The sequence below is a fragment of the Bos indicus genome, chromosome 11 (assembly GCF_029378745.1).
Source record: "Bos indicus isolate NIAB-ARS_2022 breed Sahiwal x Tharparkar chromosome 11, NIAB-ARS_B.indTharparkar_mat_pri_1.0, whole genome shotgun sequence".
Lineage (NCBI taxonomy): Eukaryota > Metazoa > Chordata > Mammalia > Artiodactyla > Bovidae > Bos > Bos indicus.
Genome location: NC_091770.1, coordinates 293,440 through 308,711, shown reverse-complemented (window position 1 = coordinate 308,711; position 15,272 = coordinate 293,440). Strand labels below are relative to the sequence as shown.

The 15,272-nt window shown below is 46.9% G+C and overlaps 1 protein-coding gene across 4 annotated transcripts in view; it reads left to right on the top strand.

The window, feature by feature from the left end:
• The first annotated feature begins 9,470 nt into the window (after positions 1-9,470).
• Positions 9,471-15,272, top strand: part of TMEM87B (transmembrane protein 87B) — a 49,710-nt gene continuing 43,908 nt past the window's right edge. For 2 of the 4 annotated variants that reach the window (XM_070798164.1, XM_070798163.1), the window contains exon 1: positions 9,471-9,806. In XM_070798164.1, coding sequence (XP_070654265.1) covers positions 9,648-9,806 — 159 coding nt within the window. In that variant the 5' untranslated portion in view covers positions 9,471-9,647. Of the gene's footprint in view, positions 9,807-13,861; positions 13,883-14,637; positions 14,854-15,272 lie in introns of those variants that run through there. The other 2 variants (XM_070798165.1, XM_070798166.1) reach the window with 2 other exon arrangements.

Below are 15,272 nucleotides of genomic sequence, written 5' to 3'. Positions count from 1 at the left end.
CGCCGAATCCTAGCCACTAGACCAGCGGTCAGTGACAAGCCCCTGGCCCATACGGCTTTGCAGGAAATGAATTTCCACAAAGAAAAGGAAAGTAGTGAAATAAGTAGAGTTTATTAGGAGGAAAAGGATAAACAGACAGGTGGGCACAGAGATAGAGTTGTGCCCTCACGGTAGTTTGAATCACTTATATGGGGGCATTTCTTCCAGGTTTCCTTTCGTCATCTCGCTTTGCTTGCTTCTGAATCTGTACTGGTTTTTGTCAGGGTCCTCCCATGTATGCACATGCATCTCTTAGCCAAGATGGCTTCTAGAGAAGAGGCCTATGGGTAGGTTGACATCACTCCATTTTTGACCTCCAAGGAGCCTTGCTGTGCTTGTACAGTCAGGAAGGTTTCCTTGACTTGGAGAAAGAAATGTGTGGTCTCTTATCCGGGCAGGGCTTAGGTTCTCTCTTCTTAATCTTGGAGTATCTGTCCACCGGGGACAAGCTCCAGCTGTTCAGCCTGGGGCTCATCTATTTCCTGCCTCACTTCTGGGGGAATGCTGAAGAAATGTCTAAGAAATAAAAGCTCTTGAAGAAAAGTAAGCAAATCCCCCCAATACACTCATGATACCCACACTTCAGGGCTTCACCTTGTACTGGCGTTACAGTTGCTCAGTCGTGTCCTACTCTTTAGACCCCATGGACTGTAGCCCACCAAGCTCTTCTGTCCACGGGATTTCCCAGGATTCCCAGGTTGCCATTTTCCTCTCCAGGGGATCTTTCTGACCCAGGGATTGAACCCATGTCTCCTGCATTGCACGAGGTCTCCTGTATTACAGGCGGTCTCCCCTACTGCAGGTGGATTCTTTACCAACTGAGCCACCAGGGAAGCCCTTACCTTGTATTACATTGTACTATTGACTCCTCCCAGATTCATTTCCTCACAGTGATGGAACTACACTTGGCAGATCTCTGTATCCTTATCCAGGCAGTGCTTGGAGGTAGAAAATACCAATTTTACTTGATTTGCTTAAGTCAATGATGTTAGTTATAATCTTTCTTGGAAACTATGTGGTAATAGAAATGCAGAAAGAAGGAAAATGTAAATACCATTTGTTCTTTAATAATGTAAAATCCCTACTATGTCCATTACCAGCAATCTGTACAAATGTGTGATAAATAGCACTGAGTAAGGCACACAATGTTTGTTGACTGATTGAAGTTTTAATGATTTATTTATATAATTGATACAATTTTATTTTTTTGGCCATTGGGCTTGCAGGATCTTAGTTCTCTGACCAGTGGACCACCAGGGAATTCCCATGGTTTTAATGATTTAAATTATGTATGTGTATATATATATATATCTATATCTCATCATCAGTTGAAGTTGAAAGATGAAAACTCTGGATTAAAAAGCCATTTAGACAGTGTTTTCTATAAAATATCTGCAATCTGCTAATGTTACCTACTGGAGAAAATTGGCTAGTGTTCTACTGCTGCTAAGTCGCTTCAGTCGTGTCTGACTGTGCATTTTGATGTTGTATAACAAGGGGTCTGTATGAAGTGTTTGTTTTTCTTGTTGTTTTAGTCACGAAGTCGTGTCCGACTCTTTTGTGACCACATGGACTGTAGCCCACCAGGCTCCTCTGTCCATGGGATTTCCCAGGCAAGAGTACTGGAGTGGGTTGCCATTTCCTCCTCCAGGGGATCTTTCTGACCCAGGAATCAAACCCACATCTCCTGCATTGGCAGGCGGATTCTTCACCAGTGAGCCACCAGGGAAGTCTGTATGAAGCATTAGTAAACAATACAATTTAGACAGAACAGAAAAATATATGATATACAAGTTTCTTGTGAAAAGGAACAGTTAGAAATTCAATCTAGCTAGTCGCTTTGTAGAATGTTCATTTTGAGTTTATCTGAAGTTTCCTCATCATTTGATTCAGGTAATGCATTTCTGGCAGGAAAACCACAGAAGTGATGCTGTTTCTTTTCAGGGCATCATGTCATGAAACATATGAAGTCAATTTGTCCCACTCGTTGTGATGTTAACTTTGATCATTAAGGTGGTGTCTGCCAGGTTTCTCTACTACAAAATTACTATTTTTCCCTTTAGAATTAATAAGTGTTTGTGATAGATACTTTCTTATCAAACTTTTAATTTTAGAATCCAGTTGATGATTCTTTCTGAATTAAGTCTCAGTTCAATTCAGTCACTCAGTCATTTCTGACTCTTTGTGACCCCATGGACTGCAGCATGCCAGGCTTCCCTGTCTATCACCAACTCCCAGAGCTTGCTCAAACTCATGTCCATCGAGTTGGTGATGCCATCCAACCATCTCATCCTCTGTCACCCCCTTCTCCTCCTGCCTTCAATCTTTCCCAGCATCAGGGTCTTTTCCAATGAGTTAGCTCTTTGCATCAGGTGGCCAAAGTTTTGGAGTCTTAGCTTCAACATTAGTCCTTCCAATGAATATTCAGGACTGATTTCCTTGAGGATTGACTGGTTTGATCTCCTTGCAGTCCAAGGGATTCTCAAGAGTCTTCTACAACATCACAGTTCAAAAGTATCAATTCTTTGGTGCTCAGTTTTCTTTACAATCCAACTCTCTCATCCATACATGACTACTGGAAAAACCATAGCTTTGACTAGACGGACCTCTGCTGGCAAAGTAATGTCTCTACTTTTTAATATACTGTCTAGGTTGGTCATTTTGCCTGAAAAATTCCATGGATAGAGGAGCCTGGTGGGTTACAGTCCATGGGGTCACAAAGAGTCAGACACGACTGAGCAACTAACTTTTTCTTTCTTCTTTTCTAGGTTGGTCATAGCTTTTCTTCCAAGGAGCAAGTGTCTTTTAATTTCATGGCTGCAGTCACCATCCGCAGTAATGTTGGAGCTGAAGAAAATAGTCTCTTACTGTTTCCATTGTTTCCCCATCTATTTGCCATGAAGTGATGGGACCAGATGCCATAATCTTAGTTTTTTGAATTTTGAGTTTTAAGCCAGCTATTTCATTCTCCTCTTTTACTTTCATCAAGAGGCTCTTTAGCTCCTCTTCACTTTCTGCCATAAGGGTGGTGTTGTCTGCTTATCTGAGGTTATTAATATTTCTCCTGGCAATCTTGATTACAGCTTGTGCTTCATCCAACCCAGCATTTCACATGATGCACTCTGCATATAAGTTAAATAAGCAGGGTGACAATATACAGCCTTGATGGATTCCTTTCCCAATTTGGAAGCAGTCTGTTGTTCCATGTCCAGTTTTAACTATTGCTTCTTGACCTGCATACAGATTTCTCAGGAGGCAGGTAAGGTGGTCTGGTATTCCCATCTCTTGAAGAATTTTCCACAGTTTGTTGTGATGCACATAGTCAAAGTCTTTGGCATAGTCAATAAAGCAGAAGTAAGTGTTTCTCTAGGACTCTTACTTTTTCCATGGTACAACGGATATTGGCAATTTGATCTCTGGTTCCTCTGCCTTTATATTCTTTGCAGCCAAATACTTTTATGAAAAATTATATTCTTTGCAGCCAAAGATGGAGAAGCTCTATACAGTCAGCAAAAACAAGACCAGGAGCTGACTGTGGCTCAGATTGTGAACTCTTTATTGCAAAATTCAGACTTAAATTGAAGAAAGTAGGGAAAACCACTAGACCACATTCAGGTATGACCCAAATCAAATCCCTTATGATTATACTGTGGAAGTGACAAATAGATTCAAGGGATTAGATCTGATAGACAGAATGCCTGAAGAACTATGGAAGGAGGTTCGTGACATTGTATATGAGGCAGTGATCAAGACCATCCCCAAGAAAAAGAAATGCAGAAAGGCAAAATGGTTATCTGATGAGGGCTTACAAATAGCTGAGAAAAGAAGAGAAGTGAAAGGCAAAGGAGAAAAGAAAAGATATACCCATATGAATGCAGAGTTCCAAAGAATAGCGAGGAGAGATAAGAAAGCCTTTCTCAGTGATCAGTGCAAAGAAATAGAGGAAAACAATAGAATGGGAAACACTAGAGATCTCTTCAAGAAAATTAGAGATACCAAGGGGACATTTCATGCAGATGGGCACAATAAAAGACAGAAATAGTATGGACCTAACAGAAGCAGAAGATATTAAGAAGAGGTGGCAAGAATACACAGAAGAACTATACAAAAAAGATCTTCATGACCCAGATAACCACGATGGTGTGATCACCCACCTAGAGCCAGACATACTGGAATGCGAAGTCAAGTGGGCCTCAGGAAGCATCACTACAAACAAAGCTAGTGGAGGTGATGGAATTCCAGGTGAACTATTTCAAATCCTAAAAGATGATGCTGTGCAAGAGCTGCACTCAATATGGCAGCAAATTTGGAAAACTCAGCAGTGGCCACAGGACTGGAAAAGTTCAGTTTTCATTCCAATCCCAAAGAAAGGCAATGCCAAATAATCAAGTACGACAGTTAGCAAATGATAATTTTCTAACTCCATTAATTCTTTATTTATTTGTTGGTGTCTTACAGTAAGGAAGAGGTTTTTTTCTCTCCTATTTATTTAATCATTTGTGTATTATTATTTATTTAATATTGATAATAGACATTAAAATAGGTGTGAGGTGATATCTTGTTGTGGTTTTAACTCGCATTTCCCTGATGTTTAGTTATGTTGAGCATCTTTTCATGTGCAGCTGCATTTTCCTCTTACTTAGAGTGGCCTTGAAAGACAAGGCCGAGGATGAAATCCTGTCCACGTCTCCAGGGTGGGGCATGAGGATAGCGGCTTTAAGCAATGCATCTGGTTATTCACTTTTCATAGAAAGAGTTGTCTGAAGTTGAAACATACATGGACTTATGGGCAGTGATTAATGGCTTGGCCGGCTGGTCAGGAATCGAGAGGAAAAAGATCAGATGTGAGAGAAGAAGGTCTGGGATAGAAGCATGTGAGTGGATCAGTGGAAAAGGACATAAAGTTTCCTTCATTAATAATAATAACGGGAGCACCTACAATGGAAGAGGCATTAAATGGTGATATGATGGTAACCACCAGCACTGCATCTTTTAAATGCAGCACTAATTTTCTGCCATCCCCCCTAGGAGATAAGATGGTTTGGTCAGCGGGGCAGATTCAGAGGCTTCTACTTAGCCATCTCCATTAAAACAGCTCTTCTCCTAGACACCAAGGACCAGTGTTAGCTATCAACTATGCGTATTCCAATTATACTAGCTGGAACCAGGAAAATTACCAGATGTGGGTCTGTGGACTCTCTTTATTACCTGGCCCCTTAGGCCTCCCATTCCAATAGGGAGCCAACATCAACTCAGACTCTGTCCAATATTCCTTGAATTGTTTGGGTATCCCTCTTTCCCCAATGTACAGTTGCCTGAATGAATTATCCCTTTGTGGAGCCCTCTGGTCCTAGATCTCCTAACTTTTCTTCTCCTCCAGATGTTCCACAACTCACTTATTCCAGCCAGGAACCTTGGTTCCTGCCTTAACTCCTCTCCTTCCTAAGCTCCGATATCTAACCAATCACCAAGGTTTTTTTTTTTTTTTTTTTAAATCTCCATCTCCCGTATCTGTGGAATCCATCCAAATCCCCATTCTCATTGAAGCTTCTGTGGTTGAGACCACCACCTCTGAATTACTGTAATTTATTCTTCACTGGTCATACAAAGCATTGATGTATTCTTAGCTAATCATCTCATTGCCCTCCTTAACACAGTTTCCATAGGACAACCAAAATGATTGGGTCACTTCATCCTCCTTGCTTAAGAACCCTTACTGCCTCTCTGATGTCAGACTAAACTGCTTAGTAGGACCCTGATTTTCTACTATTGTTTAAATATTCCCAGTCTTCCCATTGTCCATCTCACACCAATAACTAGTCATCTGGTAGGTCTTTCTGTTCCTCCAGGCCCTTGGCATAGGCTATTATTTCCATCCACATAGCAATGATATCAACTACTTGCTGGGAAAGGCACAGATGGAATGCACGTGCAGTCTTTATTATGCATTAGGCTCTCAATACAGTTTTCAGGTTGCTCAGTGGTAAAGAATCCACTTGCCAATGCAGGAGACACAGGAGACGTAGGTTCGAACCCTGGGTCAGGAAAATCCTTTGGAAGAGGAAACCGCAACCCATTCCATTATTCTTGTCTGGAAAATCCCATGGACAAAGGAACTTGGTGGGCTTCAGTCTGTGGGGTCGCAAAGAGTCTGATATCACTGAGCACACACATACTGCACTGCAGGCTCTCAATAATTACCGGCTAAATAAGTGACTGGGGTGATGGATCGGTGTCTGGTGGCTCAGACAGTAAAGAATTCGCCTGCAATGTGGGAGACCTGGGTTTGATCCCTGGGATGGGAAGATTCCCTGGAAGAGGGCATGGCAACCCACTCAAGTATTCTTGCCTGGAGAATCCCCATGGATAGAGGAGCCTGGAGGGCTACAGTCCACAAGGTTACAAAGAATAGGACACAACCAAGCGACTAAGCACAGCACAGCACAGGGTGACTGATAAGGCCATGTCCTCTTGACTATAAATTGATTGTATTTTACATTAATGATTGTTAAACTAGGATTTCATTCTCCCTCTGGACATTATTTACATTTAATAATAAATGAACAACTGCAGTTCTCTTTGACAGCAAGACATTTATTCACTTTTCACAGCTGAAAATGCCTGGTGAAGTAAACAATTAATACAGACAAAAGCTTTACCCTCTGAGCTTTAAACAGTAACCAGACAACTTCATTCGTTCTAAAAATTATTAACTATCCCACTGACAATATACTCACAATACAGTGCCCTGGGTTCAACTGACCCGACCTCAAAGCACTTTGCAGGCGCTCACCATGAATTTAGAAAACAATTTGTTTCCCCTGAGATGATGGGCTTGGGGTATGAACAAATGCAAAGGATCCAAAAGACTGAATCACACAGAGAACTTTAACTAGTAGCTCCACCCTATGAGCCTCTGTCACCCTGTTTGTTTAGTCGCTTCAGTCGTGTCCTACTCTGCGACCCCATAGACGATAGCCCACCAGGCTGCTCCGTCCCTGGAATTCTCCAGGCAAGAACACTGGAGTGGGTTGCCATTTCCTTCCCCAATGCAGCAAAGTGAAAAGTGAAAGTGAAGTCAATCTGTTGTGTCCGACTCGTAGTGACCCCATGGACCGAAACCCACCAGCCTCCTCCGTCCATGGGTTTTTCCAGGCAAGAGTACTGGAGTGGGGTGCCATTGCCTTCTCCGATACACTGAACATATCACGAGAAATGACAGGCTGGATGTTACAAGCTGGAATCAACATAGGTGGGAGAAACATCAACAACCTCAGATACGCGGATGATACCACTCTGATGGCAGAAAGTGAAGAGGAAGTAAAGAGCCTCTTGATGAAGGTGAAGGAGTAGAGTGAAAGAGCCGGCTTAAGACTAAATATTAAAAAAACTAAGATCATGGCATCTGGCCACATCAGTTCAGTTCAGTTGCTCAGTCGTGTCTGACTCTTTGTGATCCCATGAATCGCAGCACGCCAGGCCTCCCTGTCCATCACCAACTCCCGGAGTTCACTCAGACTCACGGCCATTGAGTCAGTGATGCCATCCAGCCATCTCATTCTCTGTCGTCCCCTTCTCCTCCTGCCCAAAATCCCTCCCAGCATCAGAGTCTTTTCCAATGAGTCAACTTTTTGCATGAGGTGGCCAAAGTACTGGAGTTTCAGCTTTAGCATCTTTCCTTCCAAAGAAATCCCAGGGCTAATCTCCTTCAGAATGGACTGGTTGGATCTCCTTGCAGTCCAAGGGACTCTCAAGAGTCTTCTCCAACACCACAGTTCAAAAGCATCAATTCTTCGGTGCTCAGCCTTCTTCACAGTCCAACTCTCACATCCATACATGACCACAGGAAAAACCATAGCCTTGACTAGACGGACTTTGTTGGCAAAGTAATGTCTCTGCTTTTGAATATGCTATCTAGGTTGGTCATAACTTTCCTTCCAAGGAGTAAGTGTCTTTTAATTTCATGGCTGCAGTCACCATCTGCAGTGATTTTGGAGCCCCCCAAAATAAAATCTGACACTGTTTCCACTGTTTCCGCATTGTGGCTCAGATCATGAACTCCTTATTGCCAAATTCTGGCCACATTACTGCATTGCAAATAGAAGGGGAAAAGGTGGAAGTAGTGACAGATTTCCTCTTCTTGGACTCCAAAATCACTGCGGACAGTGACTGCAGCCATGAAATCAGAAGACGATTGTTTCTTGGCAGGAAAGCGATGACAAACCTAAACAGTGTGTTGAAAAGCAGAGACATTGCTCTGCCAGCAATGGTCTGTATAGTCAAGGCTGTGGTCTTCCCAATGGTCACATACGGTTGTGGGAGCTAGACTGTAAAGAAGGCACAACGCCAAAGAATTGATGCCTTCGAACTATGGTGCTGGAGAAGACTCCCAAAAGCCCCTTGGACAGCAAGGAGACCAAACCAGTCAATCTTAAGGGAGCTCAACCCTGATTATTCACTAGAAAGACTGATGCTGAAGTTGAAGCTCCAGTATTTGGTCATATGTTGCGAACAGACGACTCATTTGAAAAGTCCCTGATGCTGGGAAAGATTGAGGATAGAACGAGAAGAAGGTGTCAGAGGATGAGATGGCTGGACTGCATCATGGATTCAATGAACATGAACTTGTGCAAACTCCAGGAGATGATGAGGGACAGGGAGGCCTGGCGTGCTGCAGTCCATGGATAGGAAAAAGTCTGGACACGACTGGGCGCCTGAGCAACAACAAAAGCCTCTGACCACAGCCACGTGGAGTCTGGGACCTGAGCTTTCGGCCTCTAGCTAAAGCCACCTCCAGCTCAGGTAGATTCAGAGCCCCGCCTCCCCTCCCACCCGCTTCCACACTTGGGCCCAAGGCTGAGCCCCGCCCCTCGCCTCTTCTGCCCGCTCCCCTCCCTACCTGGCCCCGCCTTCATACTTGGACCCCTCTTCCTCCTCCCCGCCCCTTTTCCTTTCCAAGCTCGTGCCCCACCTTAAGCCCCGTCCAGCCCTGAGCCGCGCCCCTCGCTTCCACTCCTGACCCCCTGGTCCACACGAGCCTGGTTCAAAGCCCCGCCTCCCCTCCCGCCCCGCTTTCACACTGCGGCCCAAACCCTTCGGGCCCCGCCCCTCGCCTCCCCTCCAGGCCCCGCCTCCCCTCCTGGCCCCACCTCCACGCTCAGACCCCACCCCGCCCCTCCTCCTCTACTCTTCACGCTCTGGCGCCTCGCCACTCTCCGCCCCGGCCGGCCCTGAGCCCCGCCCCTCGCCTCCTCTCAGGCCCCGGCTCCCCGCCTGGCCCCACCTCCACGCTCGGACCACCTCCCGCCCCTCCCCCTCAACTCTTCCCTCTCTGGCCCCCCCTACTCTCCTTCCCTCCAGGCCCCGCCTCCCCACCGCCCCCCAGGCCCCGCCTCTCCGCCTGGCCCCACCTCCACGCTCCGACCCCACCCCGCCCCTCCCCCTCTACTCTTCACGCTCTGGCGCCCCTGTCCGCCCCAGCTGGCCCTGAGCCCAGTCTCCACGTCCCATCCAGACTTCCTGGGCCCGAACCCGCCTCCCGGGGGCGGGCCTGCACCAGGTGCGGGCTCGCGGTGCGGCGGATCGCCAGGTGCGGCTTCCGCGTAAAGATGGCTGCCGTCTGCCGCGACGGGGTCTGGCTCCCGCCCCGCCGCCGCCTTCCCGCCGGGCGCCCGCTGCTCTGCTTCGCCCTCTGCCTCCTGTGCTGCGGCCCAGCGGCTGTGGGCGCCGTCCCCGAGGTCGGGCTCTGGACCGCGACGATCAGTGACGTAAGCGGAATGTCGGGACCGAGGCGAGGCGCATCTGAGGCCCGCAGGGTTCTCTGGCCCCCGCTAGGAGCCAGTCCTGGGCTTGTTCATCTGGTCAAGTCTGCTCTGGGCGCCCAATACGTTTCCTGGGCCTTTTGTCCGCTGTGGGCGGGGAGCGCCCCCTCCTCCGGCCAGATCTAGCCTATGGGGAAGATGAGTCAGGCTTCTGTGCAGGGGGGCGGCTCTCCCCTCTGAACCCTGTTAGTGAAAATCATCTTTCCCGTAGTCCTGGCCTCTCGCTCTGCTCGGACAGTCTCTGGCTAGATCAGGCCCTTCTTTATTCAGACCTGAGCCCTGAACCCCTTGGCACTCCTAGCGGCATCTTTGGATTTGACCCCTCGTGCCGGGGTGTAGCCACAGGGCCACACCCTTGTAGCCACAGGAAGGACTTTACAGTGTTTCAGTTTCCGCATACATTTATAAAGCGTGTGCGTCTTTATTCCTCTTTTTGTCTCTCTTCCTCCCTCTCTCCCTTTTTCTTCCTTCTTCCTTTCTTCCAGAAGGGAACAGGCAACAGTCATGCCACTCCCTTTCCCTCATTCTGGGTTTCTCTCGTGCTCCTATCACAGTTCTGGGAGTATGTGTGGTTGGGGGGCGGGGGCGGGACATTTGCAAGCCTAGTCCGGAGGCTTGAGCCCGTGGAAACACTTCTTTCCAGGGCAGGCCATTTGAGAACTTGACATCTGGAAGTTTCACGTCTCATGTTGTGGGAGGAATGCCGGGGTAGAATTTTGGAAAGATTTGCTAAAGAGGGACAGGAAATCGAAGAGGCCTTACTACGACTTTTCTAGAGTCAGATGATTTGATTCATCCATCTCTGTTTGAGATGAATATTTTCCACATGTATAGAAGCGATGTCTGAATTCTTTTTATTAATTTATTTTTATTTATGGCTGCGCTGGGTCTTCCTTGCTGCGTATGGGTTTTCTCTGTTTGCTGTGAGGGGGAACTACTTCTAGTTGAGGTGCTCAGGCCTCTCATTGCAGAGGCTTCTCTTGCTGTAGAGCAGGGTCTTTAGGACTGGAGCCTCAGTAGTTGTGGTGAGCCTGCAGCATATGGGTTCTTCCTGGACCAGGTATCCAACCCATGTCCTCTGCATTGGCAGGCAGATTGTTAACCTCTGGACCACCTGGGAAGTCTGGATGTCCGAATTCTAAAGGCAAAACTTAATTTTGAATTCCTCAATCAGAAAAAGAAAGTAGTGTAGGAGACTACAAATTCTTCCCAGAGCCCAAAAGCTACATACATAGAGGCTAGAGTATGTATCTTGCTGAATCTTTAAGACCCAGTGCAACCATTTCTTCCAGGATTCTCCTGGGTTGGTGCCCTATTTTGTGTACCAATCATAGAGCCTGTGTATCTCCATTATTGAATTTCTCTGAACAGTAAAAAGCAAAATTCAGAGTGTAAGGTAAGGGAGTTAGAGAAGGCAAGGTTCAGAAAAACCGGCACTTTACAGGAACAGATCACCTTCAATGAGGCGAGAAGGGGCAGCAGTCAGATTAGTGAGCTGCTGCACTAACCCAAGAAAAGAGTGAGTATGTATAGGCATGTATGTGGAAAGCTCCTGTCTTAAGGGGACCTGTTCTTCTCCAAGGTTGTTCAGAGTAGTTATCTCCTGGGTGTAATCAACCTTAATGTCCATTTTTTTTCTTCCGGTGAGAGAGTTCTTTGTTTTGCATAGAATGGTGGGGAGGACCTGGAGGGGAATTTTAACTCCAGGCTATTTTGAGCTAAGTAACTTTCCTTCACAGAGAACCACACTTAAGGTTTCATGCTGCTTCTGTAGTGAATGGGCAATAGCATAAACTAAGAATAAATTGGAAATAAATTGGCTGCAAACAGAGTGCTTGACCATATCTGTACAAATCTTTGCCAAGTACACTTTGGATAGGGAGATTCCTAAAGCCATGGGGAGAAAATAACTTTGCTTCTTGCGTGAGAAAGAAAATTTTTCTTTGGATCCCATATAATCTTTATTTTTGTTGTTTAGTCGCTGAGTCATGTCCGACACTTCTGTGATCCCATGGACTGTAACCTGTTAGGCTCCCCTGTCTATGGGGTTTCCCAGGCAAGGATACTGGAGCGGGTTGTCATTTCCTTCTTCAGGGGATCTTCATGACCCAGGGATCAAACCCATGTCTCTTGCATTGGCAGGTGGATTTTTTACCACTGAGCCAGCAGGAAAGCCCCACGTGATCTTTAGTCCTATGTGATTCAGGACAGTCACTCATTCAGTCGCTCAGTTGTGTCCGACTCTTTGCGACCCCATGAATCGCAGCACGCCAGGCCTCCCTGGCCATCACCAGCACGCCAGGCCTTCCTGTCCATCACCAACTCCCGGAGTTCACTCAAACTCACGTCCATCGAGTCAGTGATGCCATCCAGCCATCTCATCCTCTGTCGTCCCCTTCTCCTCCTGCCCAAAATCCCTCCCAGCATCAGAGTCTTTTCCAATGAGTCAACTTTTTGCATGAGGTGGCCAAAGTACTGGAGTTTCAGCTTTATCATCATACCTTCCAAAGAAATCCCAGGGCTGATCTCCTTCAGAATGGACTGGTTGGATCTCCTTGCAGTCCAAGGGACTCTCAAGAGTCTTCTCCAACACCACAGTTCAAAAGCATCAATTCTTCGACGCTCAGCCTTCTTCAAACTCTCACAGTAACAATCCATAAAGCTCTTTGCAAAGGGTAGGCTGATTTTTTTTTTCCTCTCCCCTATTTTAATTTGTCACAACTTGTTATTCAGAACTGGAAAGGAAAGTGTAGCTTTCTTTCATTTGTCCTACAAATTCATCCAGAAATGGTTCTTTCGATTGTAAAGGTCAACAGTTTAAGTGCCTGCCTACCATGTGCCATGCACTACATTGGCCATCGCTGTTGGAAGGATGTATTTTAGACACAGCCGCCTCTCTCAAGAAGCTCACACAGTGGAGGGAGAGCAGATTCGTGGGTAGTAATTACACACATGGTGGCATTCCTGGGATATTACTGGAGCACTGAGGAAATCACCTAACCCCACTTTCTGGAGTTGGTGCTTGGCTGACTCTGAAAGGATGCGTAGATGAAGAAGGAGGCGGCGAGTATAACAGCAGCCGTGTAGAAACTCTTGGTGAGTCTGCTGACAAGGCAGGAGTGTTACTTGGGATTGGACCACCATAAGCCTTCCATCCCTGAGCTTGGCCTTGAGCCCGTGGCCTCAAACTCAAGGACCTGTGGGGGCTGAGGCAAGTCCTATCAGTGAGTGAAGCAAGTTAGGTTTGGGGCCGGTGGGGAATGCTGTGAACTGCAGATGACGTGCCACTGCTGAAGAGGGCGCTTGCCATTCAGCTCTAGCTGTGGATGCTGTAGGGCGGTCGACACGTTTTTTTATCTTTTTTGGCCGCACCACCCAGCATGTGGGATCTTAGTTCCCCAATCAGGTGTCAAACCCTCACCCCCTGCAGGGAAAGTGCAGAATCTTAACCTTTGGACCTCCAGGGAAGTCCGTATATTTTTACTGTGTCAGCTAATTCAGAAAAAGTTTTAAAAGGCTCCTTGTGGGCCCAACACCACCCATTTTTTAGGTTGAATTTACATGTTGGCCACCAGTAGCAACTTGGGAGTGAATGAGGGCAAGCCATGGAAGAGTTTTAGACATACCTGCTAATCACGGTGGCTGTTATCTAAGGATGAATTGTAGGCTCCAGTCTGGAGGCAGAGGTACCAGTTAATTGCAGAAGTATAGGCCTGAATCAGGGCAGTGGTGGCAGGAATGGAGGGGGTGTTTGCTTTGTCACTCAGTCGTGACTGACTCTTTATGGCCCCAGGGACTGTAGACTTCTAGGCTCCTCTGTCCATGGGATTTCCCAGGCAAGAATACTGGAGTGGGTTGCCATTTCCTCCTCCGGGGGGCCTCCCCAACGCAGGGGCTGAACCCATGTCTCCTGCATTGGCAGGTGGATTCTGAACCACTGAGCCACCAGGGAAGCCCTGCAGGAATGAAGAGAAAGGGCTAAATCTGAGAAATGTCTGTGCCTTGGAGATGGGGTGATGGAGGTGAGAGACCCACAGAAACCATGACTTGGGTGATTGGGGATGGCATAACCTACATACAACCAAGCTGGTCAGCACAGGGAGAGCTGGTGAGGAGCAGAGGGGGAGGCGTCTGGTTTAGTGCAGGCGAAATAGGTTAAAACGTCTGCCTGCAATGTGGAAGACCTGGGTTCGATCCCTGGATCGGGAAGATCCCCTGGAGAAGGAAATGACAACCCACTCCAGTACTCTTGCCTGGAGAATCCCACGGACGGAGGAGCCTTTTGGGCTACAGTGCACGGGGTCGCAAAGAGTCGGACACGACTAAGCGACTTCACTCACTCACTCACTCAAATGTGGACAGTATTGGACATCCCAGAGGGTGTGACCTTTAGGTAATTGGGTATGTGGACGTGCAGCTCAGAGGAGGGATCTGGACCAGGGTTTTATTGATGTTGAAACTGTTGAGGAGGGATGGGATTTCCGTGGTGGTCCAGTGGTTAAGAGTGTACCTTCTAATGCAGGGGATGTAGGTTTGATCCCTGGTCGGGGAATTAAGATCCTACATGCCTCAAGGACAAAAACCCCAAACATAAAACAGAAGCAATCTTGTAGCAAATTCAATAAAGACTTTAAAAAAGAATGATCTGCATTAAAAAAAAATCTTGAAGAAAACCATCATGGAGGGTAAAGGGTTATCGAGAAAGAACAGTTTCTCCTATCAGGGTTTTCCTGTAATCCCTAACCACTTGTTCGCTTAACTTAATCTCTTCTCACAGAATTTTTATTCTTGGTGAGGGCAGACATGGATCAAACCAGTCAATCCTAAAGGAAATTAGTCCTGAATATTCATTGGAAGGACTGATACTGAAGCTGAAAGTCCAGTACTTTGGCTACCTGATGGGAAGAACCTGATGCTGGGAAAGATTGAAGGCGGGAGAAGAAGGGGACGACAGAGGATGAGATGGCTGGATGGCATCATCAACTCAATGGACGTGAGTTTGAGCAAATTCCAGGAGTTGGTGATGGACAGGGAGGCCTGGCGTGCTGCAGTCCACGGGGTCACACAGAGTCGGACACAACTGAGCGACTGAGCTGACTGAGGGCGACATGAAATAACTAGCTAGTACAAGGTTTCATTGTGCTTGTGGTGAGGGATGCAACGAATGGGTCCTATGAACCTTGCAAGGGAGGGCCGGCCTGGTGTGGGCCCTGGTGGAAGATGCCCTGAGGAAGGGGATGTTGAGCTGGGCTGTCAGGGGTCAGAAGGAAATAACTAGAGGAAGAGTAAATTTTCAGGTAAGTTTTCAGGTTGACCACTAAGGTCCTGAGGGCTGGAAGGAGTATTATGTTTTTGATGACCAGGCCTTGGTTACACCGGGCCCTGTGAGCCACAGGGAGATTTGGTCTGTTG